The sequence below is a fragment of the Trichechus manatus genome, unplaced genomic scaffold, assembly GCF_000243295.1.
Source record: "Trichechus manatus latirostris isolate Lorelei unplaced genomic scaffold, TriManLat1.0 scaffold00049, whole genome shotgun sequence".
NCBI lineage: Eukaryota > Metazoa > Chordata > Mammalia > Sirenia > Trichechidae > Trichechus > Trichechus manatus.
Genome location: NW_004443985.1, coordinates 2,487,373 through 2,512,477, shown reverse-complemented (window position 1 = coordinate 2,512,477; position 25,105 = coordinate 2,487,373). Strand labels below are relative to the sequence as shown.

The 25,105-nt window shown below is 47.4% G+C and overlaps 1 protein-coding gene across 1 annotated transcript in view; it reads left to right on the top strand.

Moving 5' to 3' along the window:
• LOC101342329 (integrin alpha-9) overlaps window positions 1–25,105 on the top strand; it is a 234,667-nt gene that overhangs the window by 173,244 nt on the left and 36,318 nt on the right. Inside the window, exon 17 of the mRNA XM_023732203.1 lies at window positions 7,409–7,558. Within this exon, the coding sequence (XP_023587971.1) occupies window positions 7,409–7,558 (150 nt within the window). The remainder of the gene's footprint in view (window positions 1–7,408; window positions 7,559–25,105) is intronic.

The following is a 25,105-nucleotide window of genomic DNA, read 5'->3' as shown; positions in this document are numbered from 1 at the left end:
ACACCCTTGGGTGGGCGACTGCTGCCCGTCGGGCATCCCCTGCTGGGGTTTCTTTCTGAGTTATTTCTGTTCCGTTTTCAGAGAATTAGGTAGAAAAGCCCAAGGAGCTGGGGAGAGGCTGGGCTTTGGGTATCGTTGGGATGGTGGCCTAGACAATTTCCTGGAGGTTCTCACTCCTTCCAGCCTGCAGTCCTTCCTAGGGGCCCGAGAGGTCATTTCTGAATGTGACGTTTGCCAGGGAAGGAGCGGGGTGGGGTCCCTGGGAGATGGAACGGAAGAGCTCAGTGTAGACAGGGGGCCTGTGGTGGGTCTTTCAGGCTGACCCTGGTCAACAAAGAGGAAGTACAGACTTTAGGCTCAAGTCAGTATATCCAGCAAGGTTCCTTATGGAGTTAGACAGAATTTGGAGACAGTAACGGGGTTTCTGTGTCATAACGAACCTCACAACAGCTGTACCTAAGCTCGTTACAGCACCGTTCCTTTTCCTGGTTCCTCAGGACAATGAGTGGTACCAGGTCCTCTCAGTCACCAAAGCCGAGTACCTGGACATCTTCATGCTCCTCTGTCTCACCTCCCACGTCCAGTCACATGTCATACATCTCTGCAATCCGTCCCTTTCTCCATCCCCACTGCTGTGTCCTGAATCAGGATCTCACCCTTTCCCCCGAACCCGGTAGTATCCTCCTCCCTGGCCTATTTGTCTGTCCCCAGTCCTGCCCGCCTCGATCCACTTGCGTGTGACATCCAGAGGGACCTTTCTATCAGACAGCCTCCGGCAGCCTGCTCACTAACCTCCCCACAGCCAGTCTCATCCCCGTCAATCCAAGCCGTGCTGCGTCCAGAGGGATCTTTCTGTAAAGACCTCTACTCTCCTCCCAGCTTCCCTTATCTTTTAGGACAAAGTCCACACAACCTGTAAGGCCTCCTGAGATCTGCTCTTTGCTTGAGCCTCCTCGTGGAGCCCTGGTAGCGCAGTGGTTAAGAGTTCAGCTGCTCACCAAAAGGTCGGCAGTTCAAATCCAGCTGCTCCTTGGAAACCCTGTAGGGCAGTTCTGCTCTGTCCTATAGGGTCGCTTGGAGTCAGAATCGACTCATCGGCAATGGGTTTTTTTGGGGAGCTGCCTCTTGCCTCTCCTGTTCATATGCCTGATCTTCTCGCCTCTGGTATTCGTTGAGTCCACTGGCTGCCCATGTCCACTGCACTCGGCTCTGCCAGCTGTGCCTCTACCTGCTTTCTGGCTAATGTCCGTCTGTCTTACAACTCAGCCCAGGGTCACCTCCTCCAGGAAGTCTGCCAGTCCTCCGTCTGAATCACGTGTCGCTCATCTGTGTCCCCAGAGCATCCTCTGTCCTGAAGTGTGTTGCACTAGCTTGTTGCTGCTTGCCTGGTCCCCCAACACCAATTAGTCCTTGCAGGTCTTTCGTCTGTCTCCCCGGAGCCTGGCACATCACCTGGCATAAAGTAAGCACCCAATACATTTTAAATGGCACGGACGTTAAGTCCCTATAAAACTTCAGGCACTGCAGATTCTGCTACAGTCTGGGCGTTCTTCTCCCTGGGGACCCCTTCACTTTTCAAAGACTGGAGACACCTGTAGATTTTTAGCAGAGATGGTGGATTCTTGCCTTTTACTCGGTAGAGTAAGTATTTGCTCAACTTCAGAAGCTTGGTTTGGAGTGATGACTTTCTGTTTTCTAGCAGTAGAATCTCAGTGACTAGAGGCCGAGCCAGAACCCCGAGCCACCACCTCTGTCGGGCACAGGATTTCTCCACTTAATTGCAGAGCTGAGCTGAGGGAAGCTGCACTTCCAGAAATGGAAAGGACACCACTGAATGTTACTGCTGCTTTTCCCTTGCAGCTCAGATAAAACGTGCACCATGTGGGAAGGGGGCGCTGCCCCCTTGGGGACCTTGCCTTGTTTCCAGTCACACTCAGGCCAGGCGTTCCCAGCCCCCTGGATGTGCATTTGGGGGAGAGAATGATGATCCGCGCATCATCAGAGTGAATGCTGGCCAGTGTAGCACCTTCCTGAAGACAGGTCGCTCTGAAATTAGAGGAGGAAGTAAGTGGTTTACATGGAGAGATCTTCCTTTGTTCCCAATAGGGTCCCAGTTTACCTAAGCTTCTAGGGCAGACAGGCGTATGTGGGCAATACGTAGTCAGGTGTGGGATGTGGTGGTATCGTTAGTTGCCATCCAGTCTGCCCCGACTCATAGCCACCCCGCGGACGACAGAACCACACGTTGCCTGGTCCTGCGCCATCTTCACGCTCGTCAGTATGCTTGAGTCCATTGTTCTGGCCACTGTGTATTTTGAGTACCTTCCGACCTAGGGGGCGCACCTTCCAGCACCATAGAAGACAATATTCTGTTGTGATCCACAGAGCTTTCACGGGCTAACTTCTGGAAGCAGATTTCCAGACCTTTCTTTCTGGTCTGTCTTAGTTTGGAAGCTTAGCTGAAACCTGTCCACCGTGGGCGACCCTGCTGGAATTTGAAATATCAGTGGGATGGTTTCTAGCATCACAGCAACACACAAGCCACCACAGTATGACACACGGACACGCAGGTGGGGGATGGGCTGTGTGGTATGACCCTACTGCTCTGACCCTTTTACTTGAAAATCTGCCATAAATGACTTGAGTATAAATCAGGTCTTGTCCTTGTACCTGGTTTGTCTAAGGGTCATGGGGACTAAAATTTATCACTGAGTGCCTTGGATGGGCACTCGTCAGCAGGTCATGGGGACACAGCCAACAGAACATGGACAAAGTAACCGTGGGCAGCTTCTCGGCCCAGCGGGGAATGTCAGCCTTGGGCCCGGAAGATGTGAGTCTGAGCTTCAGCCCCTGCTATTTGCCAATTGTCAGGACATGAACAAGTTGTTAAACTCTCTTGAGCCTTACCTTCCGGGCACATGAAAGAGACAGCGTGATGGTTAAATGAGTTAGAGTGTGTAGCATCGGGCCCAGCACGGGATTGGTGATCAGCAGATGCTGGTTTCCTTTCCCAAGTCCCTGGGTGATACAAACTGTTAACATACTCAGCTGCTAACCTGAAAGGTAGGAGGCTCAAGTTCACCCAGAGGCACCTCGGAAGAAAGGCCTCGCAGTCTTCTTCTGAAAAATCAGCCATTGAAAACCCTGCGGAGCGGAGTTTTTCTCTTCCATGTAAAGATGCGCCATGAATAAGGTTTCTTTCCTCGGCAATCATGACTTGAATCATGGTCGTGATCTGGCTGCGTGTTCAGAAACAACCTTCCCTTCAAACCTCTGTTTCTTAGTTATTTGTCATTTATTTACATTCATCCTGTTGGGTAAACGGCGCAGTGGTTAAGTGATAGGGCTGCTAAACAAAAGATTGGCAGTTCAAATCCACCAGCCACTCCTTGGAAACCCTGTGGGACAGTTCTGCCCTGTCCTCTAGGGTCAGTGTGAGTCAGAACCGGCTCGCCGGCAACGGGTTTGGGTTTTTTTTTGTTTTTTTGTTGGGTAAAACCTGTCCACACTTGCCCTCTATACCTTAAGTCAGTAAGTCAATTTTTAGGGTGGTGTTGGAACCTAAAATGGTTGGGAGGATTTTTAAATAGTATTTTTTGGACTTAAAGTCATTTTCCTTCTGCTTCTCCCACTTACTCACTTTGGGATGGAAGGTAACTTAGTTGAGCTCTCCAGCTCCTGTTTCCTAGTCTATAAAATGACAATAGGAATATGTTAGCTCAAGTACTGTGAAGATTACGTAAAGTAGTGTCTGCGGAGAGTTTGCCCCAGGCTCTGGAATATGGTTGTTGGTGTTGTTAGTTACCACCAAGTGGATTCCAACTCATGACGACCCCGTGTGTGCAGAGTAGAGCTGCTCCATAGGGTTTTCGAGGCCGCGACCTTCCAGAAACAGTTCACCGGGCCTGTCTTCTGACTTACCTCTGCGTGGGTTTGAATCACCAACCTTTCAGCTCGTAGCCGAGCGCTTGAAGGTTTGCGCCACCCAGGGACTCCTTTGGAATACAGTTGGTAACCAGGAAGCGTTACTTCTGTCTCCGTCCTCCACCCCTACTGACTTGACACCTGGCTTATTTTGACAAGAAGCATTTAAATGCACAAACTTAAGATAGTCAGGATATGCTTATAAAAAACTCTGAAGAATTTATTTGTAAAAAAATAATTAAAATTGCATGCATTCTTCCACTTTGGTGAGTGGCGTCTGGGGTCTTAAAAGCTAGCGAGCAGCCATCTAAGATGCCTCAATTGATCCCAACCACCTGGAGCAAAGGAGAATGGAGAACACCAAAAACACAAGGAAAATATTAGCCCAAGAGACAGAAAGGGCCACATAGACCAGAGACTTCATCAGCCCGAAACCAGAAGAACTAGGTGGTGCCCAGCTACCACCAATGACCGCCCTGACAGGGAACACAACAGAGAGTCACTGATGGAGCAGGAGAAAGGTGGGGTGCAGAACTCAAATTCGAGTAAAAACACCAGACTTAATAGTCTGACTGAGACTGGAGGAACCCCGGAGGGCATGGCCCCCAGACTCTCTGTTGGCCCAGAGCTGAAACCATGCCCGAGGCCAACTTCTCAGAAAAAGATTAGACTGGACTGTGGGACATAAAGTGATACTCGTGAAGAGTGTGCCTTTTAGCTCAAGTAGGTACATGAGACTCAATGGGTAGCTCCTGTCTGGAGGTGAGATGAGAAGGCAGAGAGGGTCAGGAGCTGGTTGAATGGACACAGGAAATCCAGGGTGGAAAGGAGGAGTGTGCTGTCACAGTATAGGTCACATAACAATGCGTGTATACATTTTTCTATGAGAAACTGACTTGAATTGTAAACTTTCACTTAAAGCACAATTTAAAAAATTGCCTGCATTCATTATTCTTGATACAGCCTACAGTCTTTAAATTCTGGTCAGCAGGTGGCTTTGGATCCCAGGTGTGTGTTTTGTTCCCAGAAAGGACAAAGGTATTAAAGGTCTGTTCTAAAATCTGGTATTCGAGACGATTTTCTGGAAATGGTTTATCCAAAGGGCCTCCCCTCCTGCTTTTTTGGAGATGCCCTGTCTTGTAGTTACGTTGAAATGTTGAATCTGTTCCCAGCTGAATGCTTTCCCGGACGCAGATCTAAATCGTCTGCTAGTCACTCAGGCTCCCAGCCCCGGAGCCATCTGTACCCTTTGCCATGTCCCCGATGTCCACAGCTCTGCAGCCACAGGTGCAGCCACATCTGCCTCCCTCCCACGCTGCCTGTGCCCTGGCTTACCCATCCCTCCCTGACTGCCCTGCCCATGCCCCGAGGAGCTCTGAGGAAACACAGGACTTTGAGACCCAATAAAGTCGGGATGCTCCACCTCCCTCTCATGGGGCAATTGCAGTAAAAACAGAAACAACAAACAAAACGGAACAAGACCCCCTTTAGCTTTGTGTAACCTAGTATCCCCCAGACTTATACGGTCACAGACACTTACATTTAGTCCCCCTGAGGGCTGGGGCTGGTCGAACCCCTCTTGGGGAAGGCGACTATCCTCTTGTCTGTTGTCTGTTACCCATCCGCTTACTGAACTAGCTTTGACAAAAAATGTCACACGTGAGGAGTGTGCCACTTAGTTCAGATACACGAGACCACGTGGGCAGCTCCTGTCCAAAAGCAGGACGAGAGGGCAGAAAGGGACAAGAACTGGTTGAATGGACACAGGGAACCCAGGGTGGAAAGGAGGAGTGTGCTGTCACATTGTGGGGATTACAACTAATATCACAAAGCAATATGTGTTATATGAGAAATTAGCTTGAGCTGTAAACATTCACCTAAAGCACAATTGAAAAAAGCAGAAGAAGAAATAAAGTAGCTTGGAGGTCAAATGCCCATCAGTAAGGGCGTCTGTGTGGTGTCATTCTGTGTGACATTAAAAAGAAGGCGGTAGAGATCGATGTGCTGACACAGGACCTTCTCCAGGATACGTGTGAAGCAGAGAAAGCAAAGCACGGTGTGTGGTGATCTGCCATGTGCATGTTCCGAGGCTGGACAGTTACCAAAAACTGACATGTGTCTGCTTCTTGAGAGGGGACTGGCTGTCGAGGAGAAGTGGAGGCAAGCTCCTCACATACACCTCTTGAGGCCTTTAGAACTTTCTGCTGTGTTGAACGCAGTACTTGTCTGCCCTGAACTCCACCAGCATCTCTCTTATGCAGAGAATAGGGTGGAGTCCTTGGCTGTGTGCTCGTGCCCTGTGGTTGGCCTCTGCCTACCTGCTCACCGGCCTTGTTTCTCACTCTGTCTCCCTGCTGGCCCTCTGCCCTGTCTTTCCCTCGACAAGTGCAGAGCAGCGGGGACTCGGTTCCCTGGGGCAGCTTTCCTTTCCCCTCCCTCGCACTTGGCTGCTCCACTTACAGGCCCTTGAAGCATCTGACTGCAGCAGCTTTTGGAGCAGCACCCCCCATGGAGTATGCAAGCATCTGACTGCAGCAGCTTTTGGAGCAGCACCCCCCATGGAGTATGCTGGCCCCGAATTCGGTTCTCTTGGCTTCCCTTCTGCCTCTGACTCTAGCTTATTGTGAAATGCAGAGCCCCAGGGTCCTCAGGCGACAGTGACACCCTGTGTGGAAAGGCCAGAAACTCCAGGGTTGAACAGATGTAGCCCAGGGTCCTTATTGGCCATGTGCCCTAGGGCATGTACCTTAGCACCCTCATTTCCCTTTTCCGCAAAATGAGGACAGTGAGACCCAGCACACAGGGTTTGGGGGTGTTGCATGTCTCTCTGGAACCCCAGCACAGTGCCTGCTGTCTCGTCCGTGCTCAGCGCACGTTGCTTTCTTCCTGTCCCTTCCTTCTTTCCCACTGACTATCAACCTGCCCTTCCCTTGGATCGTAAGGCCCTTGGGTTTGAAAGGAAAGAGCACGAGACCAGGAGTCACATATTCATCCTTGACTCCATCGATGACTAACTCTGTAGGGATGCTGGGGCCCTCACTGTCTTTGGGTCCTCTGCCCCTAACCTAGGGTTCATATTTATATCAACGCAGAAGAACTTTGATCATCTAAAAACTATGAACACAAAGGGTTAGCCTTGCAGCATGAGTGCAGATGCTCTCCCACCCACCAACCAGCCTATAGGAATATTTGGAAGATGAGTAAGATAATATTTTCCATATGCTAAGGAGCAGATGATTCAGCCCCATGCAAGGTAGAGTAGAAAAGCTCCCACTATTAACACAGTGACCTTGGCCAAGACGTTAACTGCTCTAGGCCCCAGTTACCTCATCTAAAATATGAGGGTAGTAAAACCCTACCTCACAAGGGCTGTTGCGAGGACTATATGAGGCGATTCATGTGGAAGGTCTTTGTGAACTGTGAAAGGCTCTACAAATGTCATCCGATGGCAGTTGTTAACATGTGTATTTGTCCATTGTTTCAGCGGAGAGTCCAGGATGTCATCAGTCCGATTGTGTTCGAAGCGGCCTACAGCCTCGGCGAGCATGTGACTGGAGGGGAGGAGAGGGAGCTGCCTGCGCTGACACCAGTGCTCCGCTGGAGGAAGGGACAGAAGATCGCCCAGAAGAATCAGGTCAGAACCGTGAGCTTACACCCGGGCCCCAGGAAGGCTGGTGCATGTGGCAGAAATAATGGCTTGGTGGTCGAGAGCTGGCGGCCTGGCTCCCTGGGGGACCATGACCAGGTCACACCCCCTCTCTGGGCCTGCCATTCCTGATCTGTAAAACGATGAAATTGATGATCTTTACGATTGCTTCGGGTCCCTGGGTGCTGAGAGCAATTTGCACTCAGCTACGAACCTAAAGGTTGGCAGTTCAGACATACCTAGCTGTGCCATGGAGGAAACTCCTGGCCATCTGCTTCTGTAAAGATTACAGCCAAGAAAACCATATGGGACAGTTCTAGTCTGTAACACATGGGGTCACCATGAGTTGGAATCAACTCCACAGCAGTGGGTTTAGGGTCGTATCTAACTACTCTGTGATTAAACACATTGAGACTATTCTCAAGTAGTTAGGAAGTGATTAGCCCTTGAGACTGTGAACTGACCACTTAACCCCTAAATTTGGCCCCCGTTCCGAGATGGCTTCCAGAACTTATAACAGGGATGGGTGCATGATAGTTGCTCAGTAAATGTTTGATGGGTGGGAAAGTGAGGAGGGTGAAGAAGCAAGAACTTCGTCTTGCTGAATTGGTGATTGGAAGCTGGGCCACTAGGCATGCCAGTGGGTGGCCCATCCTGGCTGAGGCGCATCAGATTCTAGGATGTGCTGGAGGAGCTGTAGAGCTGTGTTTGGTGCAGCCCACACGAGGTAAGTGAGCCCGTGAGCTGTCTCTGCCCTCGGCAGTCTATGAGACATGCAGCTTTGAGCACTGTGCAGGAATTATGCAAGGAATCCCTGGCCCCAAGTCTGGTTGAAACCCAAGATAGATCCAGGACCTCAGGGAAGGTCAGGAAAAATGAGCTTTTTTTTGCTTCAGTGGATCCCTGTGCAGGGTGGAGGCGAAGCTGTGGACTCACCCACTGGCCCCACCCTCCAAGGTTCCTCAGACTGCTCTGAGCTTGGGGACTGTCAGCAGATGAGTGACCCATGCCTTGCAGGTTAGAATTGCAAACTGAACTGCAGAGAAGTGTTTGGGGTTCAAGATGTCCATCCAGGTGTTCAGTTAAGCGGTGAGATTTTTCCAAGACGTCCCTGTTTTCTTCCAGAGTGTCTTCCACATCATCTTGGGTCAGGTTCCTTAGAAGCAGAGCCCAAGACAGGGATTCAGGAGCACGTGTTCTAATGAGGATGTGCTGTTGGGAGACACCTGTAAGGAAGTGAGGGAAGGGGCAAGAGCAGTGCAAGGATGTGGTCTCAGCTCCGGTCTAGCCTTAACCTGATCCTTCGGAGACTCTGGAGCGTAAATCACACCAAGGACTTGTCCTCTCCTTGAGGCATGGGGGCTGGCCTTTTGCACTCGTACTAGTCAGCCATCGGCTGGCTGCAGCATGTGGAAGGGGAGCATAACCCCCCTTGAAGGAGGCTCCCTTTGGCTGAAGACAGTACTCTGGAGAAGGACACAGTTGATTGCCTTTAGCAGCAACGCTCACATCACCTGGGGGCTGGGGCAGTAGTTGTAAAGGGATTGGGCAGGCTCGACAGTGCCCACTGCACATACAGCCTATTGGCAGTATTGCATTTCAGGATACTTCTTTTGATTTAAAGCTTACATTTCTTTCAAAACACCAGTGCCTCTGTGGGATGGCTGGTAAGCCCCATTGGCTACTGATACTTGGAGCAGGCTCTGGCAGAGTGAAGGGAGGAACCCCAAGGGCAGGGTGTCCAAGTGGGTGGGGCAGAAGTAGTAGGATTGGCATTAAGGAGAAGTAAAGAAAGCAAGGATAAGGGAATAAGAAGATGAAGAGGACAGGAAGCTGATGACTTCTACCTTCACTGAGAAATAGAAATTCATGCCATCTCCCGACAGTGAAGAAGGGGGAAGGGAGCAGGCTGGGGACTTAGTAAACTGATAATCCCTAGAGAATTAGTCTGCTCTTCCTAGGATTTCTCTGCTTTGTAAGGTGGCATCTTGCCGGCCTGATAAACTCACCCATACTTGTGTTCATGGGAGTGGTCCAAACTCAGGTATAGGAATTATTTCAGGGTACTCTTTGATTGTTATAGATTTGAAACAAGCCAGTGAGGTAGCCACCTGTTCTGTTCAGCATCTTGCTAGTGCTGGGCATAGCTTCCACAGTGGACCCAGCTCTCACACCTACAAATCCATCAGTGGCAGACAAATGGACCCTGTTTAATGAAAAGCATCTTAGAACCTTTATTGACATTTTTAGATTCAAGTAGTCTGATCAGTGCCAGAGATTCAGGGACAGATTAATGTTAAAATGCAGTTCTTGGTCACTTCTAGTTCAAGATGGGCAGCCAAGCACAAATGTTTGTATCTGTGCCTCCTGATACCCCATTACACTTATGGTAAACGAATAAATCCCAAATAAGAATGAGAACACTGGGTATGGAGGCATTAGCCAATGAGAGAGTTCAGTAATTTTCTGGAGTGAGAAAATAAGATGGAAGAGTTTTGATGGGTGAAGCACAGAGGGGCTGCAGAGAGCCCAGACGTCTGTCTGCCCACAGAACCAAAGAGACTGTAGTCAGGACCAAAAGTTACAGATACGACAAGAGTGAGAAGTGAGGCTAAAAAGGGGAAGGGAGTGTTGAATGAAGGTTGAGAGAGGAAGAGTTGACTTCCCACCCTGTCCCCACCCCTGTAGCTTCAGGAATGCAGAATGTCAAACAGCCAGGCACGTTCTCCTCTGAAGAGTTGAGAAAACTGCTTAGGATAGTATGGGTGGTCTGATTCCCCAGAGGAAAGCCTTACTTCTGGCATTTGGAGCCTCCAGTATAAGGGCTAGCTTCCTCTCCTACCATCTACCCAGACACGTCCACAGATTATCTAATCAGCCCCTTTACTTCCTTCTTAAATATGAGTGAACAGTTAGGGAAACCTGAGTTTAGGGGAAAATGTGGTGCATAAAGACCAAAATAAACCAAGGGAGTAACTGACTTGGAAGGAAACAATACAGAGAGTAGAAGAGATAATTGAAAACAAAACAAAACAAGAAAACCTTAAACTCTGCAGTAAACACAAGTAAGTTTAAGAATGTATTCCATCCATTAGAAAATGGATGAGATTCTATTTCTTTTTATAAGGAAGACTCAGAAAATAAGAGGTTCTTGAAAATTAAAAACGTGGTTACAGAGCCAAAAGTTCCATGGAAGGATTTGAAGGTAACGCTAAGAAATCTGCTAGTAAGCAGAGCTGAAAGAAATAGAAGTGGAAAGAGAGCCAAAGGATCAATCTAAGGTCCTATAGCAAAGTAATAGGGATACCAGAAAAAGTAAACAGAGAAAATGAAGAGGAAATTTCAAGAGATATAATAGAAGACAATGTGCCAGAGTTAGAGAGAGAGACTATTTTCAGTTGTAAGGGCCCACCAACTCACAAGCAGAATAACCGAGACCTGTCATTTTGAAATATCAGTGTTCCAGAGACTAAAGGAAAGTTCCAAAAGCTCCCAGAAGACATAGGTTAGCTTACAGTGGAATCAGAGTTGAGCTGAGTAGTCCATTAACCTTCTTATCATGAAGATAGGAAACAAGAAGATGGTGAAATGCGGGCTTCAGACGTTCTAAGGGAAAGTTATTTTGAAACTAGAATTTTATACTATTGGTTAAGTATGAAGTTGAAACAAAGTCATTTTTCAGAAAAGCAAGGACTCAAAAACTTTACTTCCCTAGTAACCTCCCAAGGAAATTACCTAAGATGCACTCTGACAAAATATGCATGACAACAATGAAGAGCAAGATGTGGAATGCGAGAAACTCTGAAAATAAGCCCCAGAAGTCTAGTGACAAGAAATTCCAGGATGACAGCTGCAGCAGGCTAAAAAAATTTGATCCAATTTAGAACAGAAGATCAACGAGCAAGAAGAATGACACCAAGCAACAGACAGAATGAGAAGAAACTGGCAAATATTCAGGATACAGTACAGATGGAATGTATTTTTCTATGGATATGAAAAAATTAAGGCAATCAAAAACTCCAGGAAAAATAGAAATACGTTCAATATGTCATGGTTCACCTATAAAACAAATTAAAATGTGGTGGGGTTTTGAGTGTGTAGAAGGGTATAAGGAAGGAGTATTTATTTGACCTTGATCATGGAAACATTCTCCCTTAAGTAGAAGAAGTTGAGTGTTCCTGGAGTTTTAACTTCGTAACTATCAAGGGGGATATGTAATCATGACACTGTCTTAGCACTGCTGTGAACAATAAACATGTAACTGTAATAACTAAAGTTCTTTTTGCTGGTTTTCAAGTATTTACAGTCAAGCCAAAATCAATGCTATGGTTTAGTATAGAATTTAAATGCCATTATATTTGGCTATATAGAGGTAAAAGTAGGGCAGGAGTTTTTTCTTTTAAATTGGTGAGTCAAGAGATATTGCAAAATTAAACAAGAAATAGCTCTTTACTGTTAAAACTGAAGAGATAACCGATAGAGAAACGTTCTTAAACTGTGATCCCCAGACTAGCAGCATCAGCATCAATGGAAACTCGTTAGAACTACAGATTCTCAGGCCCCGTACCACACCTACTGAATCAGAAACTCTGGGTGTGGGCCCGGCAATCTGTGTTTTAACAAGCCCTCCAGGTGATTCTGATGCACTCCAAAGTTTGAGAACCACTTCAATAGAAGAACTAAAAATAAAGATTTACCTGTCAAAATTAGGAATGGGAAAGTGCCACATGTAAGTGGGACAAATTCTCCTTTATCGTGGCAGGAATTCAGCAGATACTGTCTGGCTCGGATAAATTAAGGAGTAGCGGTATTCGCATGGTTTTTAGAGCTATGGAAGTAATCACTGAAAGAAACATAAGTGGACATGGGTAATGGTGGTTGCCCTGGAGAGCAGGACTTTCTGTGGGGAGGTGTGCGGCTGGGGGCTATTATTATTATTTTGACCATGTGATTACTTTGGTTGAAATTAAAATAAAAGAAGAATATTGTTCTTAGATTACAAAGGTTGTCCAGGAGCCTGAGAAAAATTCTAGGAGAGTGATCCTCGCTTATCTCCTTTTCCTGATATTAAGGGGTGGGAGAGATAATGAATGATCTTCCTCCATGTGTCTTCCAGATGTTGGCTCTGTTTGCAGGAAGGAAAGATTGTGAGAGCTAGGACCAGTCCGGGAAGCAGGGCTGGTTTTAACCCGTGTGTACAATAGTTGTGCAAAGAGCATCTCACCTCTTTCATAGGAAGAAATGAACTCAGCAGAGCTCTCTAAGTCATGTTGCCACATAACATTAGGATTGAACTATTTTTAATGCCTGATCTCTTCAACTAAGAGGCACTGAGGCCATCCATACTGGTGCACAGGATCGTGAAGAGGGTGGATTAAATCATATCGATCTTTTAGTGAAGTGGTCTGCCCCCAGTGACGGTCTAGCTACAGACAGTGTATATAACATGGAGGCAGGGATGAGAGCATGTTAAGTACAGGCTTACTGGCAAATCAGAGGCTCTCCACGGTGTGTGGGGCAGGTGAGAGGCCAAGCTTTTCCCCTGCTGTGCCAAGAACAGTCTTGGGAGAAGATGGGCTCTGGAGTAGGGTTCTGGAGCTGGCCATGTGGGTGAATAGTGGGGTTGCCACCAGTGCTGAGGAGGATTGGGATTGGGGGTGCTCTGGAGGCGACTGAACTCTAGCACTGCAGGCCCCTCAGTAGGAAGTCCACTCCGACTCCTACAGCCTGATGACCTTACATTTCACCTTCAAAAATTAAGGAAAGCAGAGACCTATCCACCTCTTTTCACGGGGTATTTGAAATACATATACACACGCACACCAAAACCTGTTGCCATCGAGTGGATTCTGGCTCATAGCAACCCTACAGGACAGAGTAGAACTGTCCCATAGGGTTTCCAAGGAGTGGCTGGGGGATTTGAACTGCTGTTCTTTTGGTTAACAGCTGAACTCTTTTTTTTTTTTTTAATTTTATTTTTTTAATTTTTTAGGTGAATGAATAGTTATTTATTGCTTTTTTTCTGATTTTTTAAAATTGTACGTTCAATGAAGGTTTACAGAACAAACTAGTTTCTCATTAAGCAGTTAGTACACATATCGTTTTATGACACTGGTTAACAGCCCCACGATATGCCAGCACTCTCCCTTCTTGACCTTGGATTCCCTATTATCAGCTTTCCTGTACCCTCCTGCCTTCTAGTCCTTGTCCCTGGACTGTTGTGCCCTTTTAGTCTTGTTTTGTTTTATGGGGCTGTCTAATCTTTGGCTGAAGGGTGAACCTCGGGAGTGACTTCATCACTGAGCTAAAAAGGTGTCTGGGGGCCATACTCTTGGGGTTTCTCCAATCTCTGTCAGGCCAGTAAGTCTGGTCTTTTTTTGTGAGTTAGAATTTTGTTCTACATTTTTCTCCAGCTCTATCTGGGACCCTCTATTGTGATCCCTGTCAGAGCAGTCAGTGGTGGTAGGTGGACACCATCTAGTTGTGCTGGACTCAGTCTGGTAGAGGCCGTGGTAGTTGTGGTCTGTTAGTCCTTTGGACTAATCTTTCCTTTGTGTCTTTAGTTTTCTTCATTTTCCCTTGCTCCTGAAGGGGTGAGACCAGTGGAGTATCTTAGATGGCCACTCACAGGCTTTGAAGACCCCAGACGCTACTCACCAAAGTAGAATGTAGAACATTTTCTTTATAAACTATGTTATGCCAATTGAGCTAGATGTTCCCCAAGACCACGGTCCCCGCAGTCCTCATCTCAACAGCTGAGCTCTTAACCACTGCGCCACCAGGGCTCACACACACACACACATATGTAAATATATATCTGTATAAACATATATCTATAAATATATCATCATTGTTGTGTGCTGTTGGGTCAATTCTGACTCAGTGACCCTGTAGGACAGAGTAGAACTGCCCCATAGGGTTTCCTAGGCTGTGATCTTCACAGGAGCACATTGCCAGGTCTTTCTTCTTGAGGAGTGGCTAGGGGGCATCTAACTGCCAACCTTTTGGTTAGCAGCTGAGCACTTAACCACTGTGCCACCACAGCCAGAATGCTTCTTAGAAGTGAGGATGGCGAGACTTTGTCTCACTTATTTTGGACATGTTGTCAGGAGGGACCAGTCCCTGGAGAAGGACATTATGCTTGGTAAATTAGACGGTCAACAAAAGAGAGGAGGACCTTCAACAAGATTGACCAGTGGCTGCAACCATGAACTCAAACATAGCAACGATTCTGAGCACGGCTCAATACGGGGCAGTGTTTCATTCTCTTACACAGAGGGTCGCTGTGAGTCAGAACCAACTTAACAACAACGTAAATATCGATATATACCTATCTGTCTGTCTCTGTCTGTAACTGTGGAGTTCTGGTGGTGCAGTGGTTAAGTGCTTGGCTGCTAGCTGAAAAGGTCATTGGTTCAAAACCACCTAGCAGCTCCACAGGAGAAAAGACTGGGCGATCTGCTCCCATAAAGGTTATAGCCTAGGAGACCCTATGGGGCAGTTCTGTTCAGTCCTGTAGGGTCACTTTGAGTCAGAATCAAGTCAATTGCACACAACAACAAATATATGTATATGTATTTTAACTAGAAGAGCCCTTAAAAGGACTACAAATCCTGAAGCATAATAAACGTTCCTTTTCAATTTGAAATTGTAACAAATACTTGTTCATTCACTCAGTCAGTTGTGAGCCTACTACACGTAAGATATTGGTGGAAAAATAAAACATTATTGCTGCCTTCATGGACTTACAGACCGTGTAGGAGTAATTTATACAGAGCAGAAAGTGAGATGAAAATTGTGGTGGTTAGTTGCCATCCAGTCAGCTCTGACTCATGATGACCGTATGTATAACAGAACAAAATGTTGCCCGGTCCTGCACCATCTTCAGATCGTTGGTCTGTTTGAGTCTAAGAGATGCAGATTAGTGTGTGTGAATTTCACTCCAGAGATGACTTCCAGCTGAGGGGATGGAGACAGTCCATGGAGAAGGGGGAAATTGGCCAGAGCCTTAAGGAATTAAGTAGGCTTTAGACTCTCAGGGATGGAAGGGCTTGATAGACAACAGAGGTAGAGAGACCAAATGGATGGCCTCTAATGGTGTTCTTTATGGACAAATATCTAGCAGGTGAGGGGAAATGGAGTGGCCATCAGGGCTGAAAATACCATCTAAGGCCTCTTGTGGGGGCCTTTTTCACTGGCTGAGGACTTGGACTTGATCCTGTAGGAAACAGGATACCATTGCATCTTTTTGAGTGGGGGAGATCAGAGATATGCTTCAAGGAGATTGGGTAGGAGCTCATTACAGCAGTCCCCAGGAAGGTCTTGCAGGTGAATCCTTGGAGGTTTTTCTGTCTGATATATCCAGAAAGTTAACTTATAAGTCATTGTTTGTCTCAGCTGCTGAAACAGAGACAATATGGAACGAAGAAAAACAATCAGGAAGGCCATGGCTGACCTGTCTACTGGGAAAGAGGGGCACTGTCATTGGACTGGTCAGCTGAGGGGCCCTCATCTTTCCCCCTCAGATGAGAATACCTGTAACAGAGATCCTGTCTTCAAACACTCTGCACAAAGTCAGAGCTTTGAAAACTGTAATTGCTCTCATGCTTCCTCAGGAGAAGGAGTCCCTGGGTGGTACAAACAATTAAGCACTCAGCTACTAACCAAAAGGTTGGTGGTTGAGTCCACCCAAAGACACCTTGAAAGAAAGGCCCGGTGATCTTTGTCTGAAAGATCACAGCCATTGAAAACCCTATGGAGTGCAGTTCTAGTCTGACACACAGAGTCACCATGCGTCGGAATTGACTCCATGGCAACTGGTTTGGTTTGATTTTTCCTCAAAACCAAAAAAGCCAAAGCCATTGCTTTTGAGTTGATACTGACTCATAGTGACCCTGTACGACAGAGTAGAACTGCCCCATAGGGTTTCCAAGGAGTAGCTGGTAGATTCAAACTGCCGACCTTTTGGTTTGCAGCTGATCTCTTAACCAGGGCTGCAGATTTTTCCTCAGGGGACTCCCAAAGTGACTGACTGAGGCTGCACTCCCAGGTCATCCTCTGTGGTGGGCAGAATGGCCACCCAAAGATGTCCATGCCCTAGATCCTGGAACGTGTGAATATGCTACATTACATGACAAAGGGACTTTGCAGGTGTAAACACGATTATGGACTTTAAAATGGGAGATTATCCTGGATTATCTGGATGGTCCCAGTCGAATCACATGAATCTCTAAAAGCAGAGAACTTTCTCTAACTGAAGAAGTCAGGAGAAATGACACAGAATAGGAGGTCAGAGAGATTCACAAGAGGAAGTCAGAGATTTGAAGTGAGAAGCACTCGGGTGCCATTGGTGGCTGTGAAGTTGGAGGGGGCAATGTGATCAGGAATGCTGGAGGCCCTAAGAAATGTAGAGGGGCTCCTAGCTGGGTGTCAGCCAGGAAACGGGGACCTGAGTCCTACAACCACAAGGGGCTGAATTCTGCCAGCATCCTGAATGAGCCTGGAAGCAGATTTTCCCCGAGAACCTCCAGATAAGAGCCCAGACCAGCCAGCACCTTGATTTCAGCCCTGTGAGGCCCAGGGCAGGAAAAACAGCTTCGTCCACTCAGACTTTTGACCAACAAAACTGTGAGATAATAACCTTGTGTTATGGCAGCAGTGGAAAAATACACCCCCTACCTCGGAGACCCCCAGACTTGGTTCTTCCCTTGGCTTCTCTGGGGAAGGAGCCCAGGCTTTCGAGTGGTAAAATCAGGGGCCCAGCTCAGAGCAGAACGTAATTGCCCGGTGGCACTGGGGAGGTCACCGCCTTGGAGCCTCTGTTCCTCACCTGTCATTTGGAGTCGATGACATCTGCTCTTCCTACTTCCGGGTGACTATGGAATCACACCTATGGAATTGCATATGAAATCGTATGTGAGGAGGACCAAAATGGTGAGGTGGCATTAGTTCTGCTCTTCCTCCTCTGGGATGGAAAAGTTACCCAGCCTCTCAGAGCTTCTGTCTCCTCCCCAGAGAGTAGAGGTGACAACCCAGCTTCACAGCGCTGTTGTGAGGAGAGAATGAGGTTGTCCATGGGAGTGAGTCTACCAGGTGCCCTTGAGGTAGCAGATGCCCCACCCATGCTGGCTCGCTCTTCTGAGGGCTATTCCTCCTCCCAGTCTCAGTTGGCCCACAGCCCTGGTTCCTCAAGGGAGGCAGTGGCACCATCTCAGGGTTCTGGCTGACGACTCTGGTGGGTCTCTTGGAGTCTTTAGGACTGTGGCTCTCACTTGTCAGGCTCAGAGATACCTCTTTGTCTTTCCCAGAAGGAGAAGATACAGGAATGACCCATACAACCAGAATTGTTACCAGACAGCTTTACCACCACAGCCCAAATGGTTCATGAACCCTCCTCTTCTCTCCGGGGGTGCTGGCTGCTACCATCCCAGGCCAGACTACCATCGTTTCTCACCTAGGTTAGGTCACCCTCCTACATGACCACTCCTCCCCCAATAGCTTTCCTGTGCCCTTAGAAGAAAATTCCGCTCTTGCTGAGGCCAGCGTGACTCTGTGTAATGGGGCCCCGACGTCTCCAGCATCCCCCAGTACTGCTCGCATTCCGTGCTACAGTCGCCCTCTGGTTTATCAAGCCCTTTCCTGCCTCGGGACCCTCACACACGCTGGTTCCTCTTCTGTAAAGGGATGTAGTTTTCCTCGTGATCAGTTCCTCAATTGTTAGCTCTCAGCCCAAATGTCACTTCCTTAGAGAGCTATCCCCCAGCTACTCGGTAATCCTTGACTTAGCTGTCTATTTGATTCCTTCATCACACCTGTCACTATCTGTTAATATTTTGTCTAAATGATTTTCTGTCTCCCTCACTAGAATGGAAGCTCTATGGGGGTAGGGATCTATTTTATCTTATTTGCTATTGATCCCCAATTCCTAGCATAATGCCTGGCCCACAGTGGCTTCTCAGTAAATATGTCTCAGTTGAAAGAGTCCTGCTGAAGGGACACAAGGCTAGGCTGTCCTGCAGAAGTTGGACATCATCTCAGAGGTTCGTCACTGTCTGAGTCAGCAAAGCTGTATACTTGAATGAAATGTGCTTAGTCATCCCCCCTGGGAATTCCTCATGGGCAGGAGAGCATGGCGCGTGATTTACAGTGACTTACCTACACTGTTGTATGTTCATGCACATGGAAGCCGACTGTTTGATCCCTGGTGGCGTAGTGGTTAAGAGCTCAGCTGCTAACCAAAAGGTCTGCAGTTCAAATCCACCACCTGCTCCTTGGAAGCCCTATGGGGCAGTTCTACTCTGTCCGATAAGGTCGCTATGGGTCGGAATCGACTCGACGGCAACAGGTTTGGTTTTGGTGTGAGCCAGCTATTAGAAGAACAAGATGGAGGAAATACTGCTGGCAAAAGACGTCACTGGCTATGTTGAAAGTACTCACTTTGTCATCTTTCCAGGGAAAAGTAGGCTATTTTGCTCTAATATTCATCTTCAGTATGTTGAATCCATAACCTTTGGGCCCCTTTGTGCTGGAAATCGTCACCATCTGCCCCTTCCACCTCCAGACTGTTTAGTGCTTGGGTGTATGAGAATCCAGTTCGACGTCTATGAAGCCCACTGTTTGTACAGCCTGGACGTTAAGTTATACCTTCCCAGCTGCGGTGCCCGGCTGGCTTAAAATGCTATTATTTACAGCTACAAGGTATATTTGCATTATCATATATAAACATCTCTGCAGAAAGAATGGAAAGGTGAGCTGTTGGGGAGGTAGAGGAGAAAAGATAACGGAGTAACCCGATACATCAGAACGAGTGTCTTAGTTATCTAGTGCTGCTGTAACAAAAGCACCACAAGTGGATGGCTTTAACAAAGAGAAGTTTATTCTCTCACAGTCCAGTAGGCTAGAAGTCTGGCTCCAGGGGAAGGCTTTCTCTCTCTGTCGGCTCTGGAGGAAGGACCTTATAATGCATTAGTCTTCCTGTGGCCTAGGAACATCTAAGCGCAGGAACCTCAGGTCCGAAGGACACGCTCTGCTCCCTGCTCTGCTTTCTTGGTGGTATGAGGTCCCCGTGTCTCTCTGCTCCCTTCTCTCTTTTATCTTTCAGAAGAGATTAGCTTAAGACACTATCTAATCTTGTAGATCTCATCAATATAACGGCCACTAATCTATCTCGTTACATCATAGTGATAGGACTTACAACACATAGGGAAATTACATCAGATGACAAAATGATAGACAGTCATACAATACTGGGAATGATGACCTAGCCAAGTTGAAAGATCTTTGGGGGGACACAGTTCAATCCATGACAGTGAGACGGGGTTCAGAGACCATCCCCCGTGGGGGATTCCACACTGTGCGCTTGGATTCTGGGAGCAGTTCGGCCCAGCTGACGGGGAGAAGGTATGTGAGAAGATGAGAAGGCCCCCGCGCCATCCCTGTTTCAACCCTCCTTTTGTATCATGTGGCACCAGTTTCTGTGTAATGTTCTTCTCAGAAAGGGCGCCATGGTGACACGTGTGAAAACTGTCCATCTCCAAGTGGTTAGCTGCCGTTGGTTGAGTCGGCCCCTGCCTCGTGACAGCTCCGCGCACAGTGGGCTCAGACCATTGTCATCCAGAAGGTTTTTTTTTCCCCCATGATTTAAAAAAAATTAATTTTATTTTGATGGTGATTCCTTCTTTTTCTTTTGATTTTGAACATTTTATTGTGCTTTAGGTGAAGGTTTACATAATAAATTATTTCCCATTCAATAATTCATACACAGATTGTTCCATGACAATGGTTGCAATCCCCATGATTTCACTCTCCTCTTTTCCACCCTGGGTTCCCCCTTTCCATTCCTCTGGTTTCCCTGCCCCTTCCTCCCTTCTCATCTTTGCTTTTAGGCCAATCTTGACCTTTGGGTCTCATATAGTTGATTGTTCTAAGGAACACTTTCCTCATGGGTGTTAGTGTTTATTTTATAGGCCTGTCTATTATTTGGCTGAAAGGTGATCTCCAGGAATGGCTTCAGTGCCACATTAGAAGAGTGTCTTAGGGCAATAGTCTCAGTGATTCCTCCAGTCTCAATCAGACCAGTAAGTCTGGTCTTTCTATGAATTTGGATTTTGTTTTACATTTTTCTCTCACTCTAACCAGGACCTTCTATTGTGTTCCTGGTCAGAACATTAGGTAGTGGTAGCTGGGCACCATCTAGTTCTTCTGGTCTCAGTCTAGTGGAGGCTGTGGTTCATGCGGCCATTAGTCCTTTGGACTAATTGCTTCCTTGAGTCTTTGGTTTTCTTCTCTCTCCTTTGTTGCAAACAGGAGGAGACCAGTAGTTGTATCTTAGATGGCCACTTGCGAGCTTTAAGACCCCGGACACAGTAGGATATAGAACGTTATCTTTGTGAACTATGTTATACCAGCTCACCTAGATATCCCCCAAGACGATTATCCTTCACCTTCAATCCCAGTGTCTCAGTCCCTAGGTGACGGGGGCTTTGGCTAAGAATGCTGCTTGCTTTGTCTCAATACAGCCACACGGGGCAGGTGCAGCTGGCAGGGCGTCCATGATCCGTAATTCCCCCCATCCACTGTTTTTCTACAGTCTCTCCTTCCACTTGGCACTCAGTCTGATTCTTCAGCCTTGCCTTTGATGCTCAGGGTTCCAAAGTTGTCATCTATATCCGATTTACCTGTTTTCTTGAGTATTTGTTGTAAAGGGAACATTATGAGGCGTCTGACTACACCACCATCTTGGACCACCTCCTCCATAGGGTTTTTCATTGGCTGGGTTTTGGAAGTAGATCACCAGGCCTTCCTTCCTAGTTCATCTTACTCTGGAAGCTCCACTGAAATCATCATAGCAACACACAAGCCTCCACTGACAGACCAAGTGGTGGCCGCGCATGGGGTGCATTGGTCAGGAATTGAACTCGGATCTCCTGCATGAAAGGCAAGAATTCTACCATTGAACCACCACTGCCCCCCCTAGTTTCAAGTACACATGAGAAAAACAAGAAGTTCAGCCTTCTCACGGACGAGAAAAGGAGAAGTCTGGCTGCATCTGTGTGTCTCAGTCTTCCCCTCCAAGGTTGCCCCAAAAGGCAAAGGAAAGTGAACTTCTACCTGTTAAAGGCTGGGATGTATCCTGAAGTGACCCATTATACTTGCAAAATGTCTGCTTTAATGTTATGTGTTATCTTTGCAAGGTATGGGAAAGTTGTGTTCTCGTCCTCCAAAACTTTTTTTTAGAAAAAAATAATGGTTTTCCCCCAGATCTTCAAGTCCAGTGGTTTTGTTTCTGTATTGTCCTGCCTTGTTGAAAATTTCACCTCCAAGCATGTGGGGTGGCGTGTGTGTGTGTGTGTGTGTGTGTGTGTGTGTGTGTGTGTGTGTGTGTGTGTGGAAACGTATCAGTAGATAGTCTTTGGTTGAGGAAGGAGCATCATCTCTTGTTATCTTCCGAGATGATTTAGGAAATCGAATGCAAGGCCCTTTGCTCTTTGAAGGTATACCTGGGCCTTATTTAGGGAATGTCCTTGTGGGTAGCTGGGGAGAAGCCTTGCTGACGGTGAGGAATGCTTCCCGTGGCTCATCCTCTCCGTCTTAAGTCCATCTTCTTCACTCCCAGGCGCTTGCCTGTGCCTGGCATAGCAGCTTTTTGAAATACAGCTAGCATGCGCTTTCCTTCGCTCTGACAGCGCCAGCCCCTTCATTTGGAGTTGTTGGTTCTGTCTTTTGCCTCTTCTTGTGACTAATTAACAAGCAACTTTTAAAAATAAATGAAGCGTAGAGCACAAAAGATTCCAGGGTAGAAATTCAGGAGAATTTCCAGTCCTGGGTGGCAGTAGCCCCTAGAAGAGCTTGTGGCTGATATTAAAAGTTGAGGGTTGTCGAGCGACCTGAAAAGTGGCCTGTAAAAGGCTGAGCAGTCCCAGGCAGATGTGGAAAGAACACTGGGCTGGAGTCCAGAGGGCTGGTCCAGACCTCCATGGGCCAGGACCTCACCAAGCAGCCTGAGCCTCCCACTCACTTCATCCTGGGGGCTGAGCTGGGTGATGTAAACCATGCCTTCAGCAGAGCTGTGCAGTAAACCAAGGATGCCCAAAGTCAGAACTTAGCACTTTCGGTTTCTCCACCGGGGACTGAAGCAAAACTGGTGCCGTGTTTGTGTTTAGAGGGAGACCGACAGGGCTGGTTTTCCTCCCATGATTTTGAAATCTGCAAGGGCAGTTTGTACAGAACTCTGAGATGAGAGGAAATTTTCAGCTTTAGTTGTACCAAGTATTGGTCTTTCATTTATTCCTGAGAATGTGATAGTCTTTAAAAAGCAACTGTGTCTGGATGATCTGATTCTGTAGGATCTGATATTAAATACCAGGCGATAAACCTTTTCATTCCTTGTCCGGGAGTCATTGGGCACCAGGCCAAGTAGAGCTGAATACCCCAGGATCACCCCGAGCTCTCCTAGCATGCCACACTGGGGACAGTGTCGGATTTGGGAAAAGAACCCACTGAAGCCAAGTTGGAGGGGAGAAACTCCTTATACTCAGGTCACAGGGTTCGTACAAATGTTTTTGAATGCTGTGTTAGGTGCTGGGGTTGCAGGCATGAATTGCACACGGCTGGGACCTCTGGATACTTCTGCAGGACTAGGAGGGGAACACCAGTATAGAAACGTCATTCCTGCTGTGCAGGCAGCAGGCTGCGCCGTAGGGGCATGGACCCTCAGCGAAGTCGTGCTGCATTCAGGAAATGTCTCACTCATTTTAGCTTTAAAATAACTTTCTTGTTTGCTCCCTTTGGGGCAGAATTTGAGAAACATTTATTCCCACCCAATCCAATTGTCCTACTTTTCTCAGACCTCAGTGTGGGATTTGATTACCATAGCAACCCCAGAACCAGTGTCTATTCCATGTAAACAATTGTGGTTTTTTTGAAGCAAATATCACTAAGTCCAAGAAACTGACCCTCTTCTGAACATGATGGCTGGAATAGGGAAAGAATCCTTCTGCTTCACATGAAGCCAGAAGGGAAGATTTTCCAGTGCAGATTTGGGTAGGACAACCAGGTTCCTCAGCACCCGAGAATTCTGGGGTGGCTTCCCCTCTGAAGGAAAGCCATCCCTGAATCATGTGGCCCCGAGGACACCCTAGCCTTAGTGGCTATGACACTGTGAGCACAGCAGAGCGAGCCTCAGCCCCTGGGCTCTGGCTCAGAGCAAAATGCAACTTGAGCTGGGTTCATTGTATTTTTTTTTTCCTGTCCAGAAGGGAATGAGGAAACCAAGAGCCAAATATTCTAGAGCAGGGGTGTTACGGATTGAACTGTGTGCCCCAAATGTGTGTGTCAGCTTGGCCAGGCCTTGATTCCCAGTATTGTGTGTGATTGTCCACCATTTTGTCATCTGATGTGATTTTCCTATGTGTTGTAAATCCTAACCTCTACGATGTTAATGAGGCACGATTAGAGGTAGTTATGTTAATGAGGCAGGACACAGTCTACAGGATTAGGTTGTGTCTTGAGTCAGTCTCTTTTGAGATATAAAAGAGAGAAGCGAGCAGAGAGGAGAGGGACCTCATACCACCAAGAAGGAAGAGCCAGGAGTGGAGCATGTCCTTTGGACCCAGGGTCCCTGTGCTGAGAAACTCCTAAACCAGGGGAAGATTGATGACAAGGACCTTCTCCCAGATCCGACAGAGAAAGCCTTCCCCTGGAACTGAAGCCCTGAATTCAGACTTCTAGCCTCGTAGACTGTGAGAGAGTACATTTCCGTTTGTTAACGCCAGTCACTGGTGATATTTCTGTTACAGCAGCACTAGATAACTAAGACCAGGGGTCAGCAATCTACAGCCCACGGGTTAAGCCTGACGTGCCACCCGTTTAATACAGACACACTCATTCCTTGACATACTGTCATTGGCTGCTTTCATGCTACAACAACACAGTTGAGTATTTGTGACAGAGACCCTGTGGCCCACAAAGCCTAAAATATTTACTCTCTGGCCTTTTACAGAAAAAGTCTGCCAACCCTGTTCTAAAAGAAGCAGAGTAAGGATTTGGGGAGAAGCTGGAGGAAGGATTTTCAGAATAAAACTGTATACATCAGGGACACTTGGGGTGAAGACCAGGGTAAGGAAGGAGCCATCTTGGAAATGCAGTCTGTGAGGCTGAGGCTACTCCTGGGTGTCCAGTCCTCAGCACCCTGAAGCCTGAGGCAGGAAGTGGTCGTCTTCTGAGAGAACTCTTTGTCTTCCCTTTAGCCAGAGAGGAGTAGGAAATGATAGCTTCTTAGATCTGTTTCCATTTTCCAGAAAGGTGTCTTCCAGGCAAATAAATTGATGGGGCTTTTGTCAGCCAGCAGGTGGGAGCTGGAGGGCAGTGGGAGAGAAGGCTTCTGTCATGGCTTGAATTATGTCCCCCCAAAAATGTGTGTATCAGTTTGGCTGGGCCATGATTCCTGGTATTGTGTGATTTTCCTGTATGTTGTAAACCTGCCTCTATGATGTTAATGAGGGTGGATGGGTGGCAGTTGTGTTAGTAAGGCAGGAC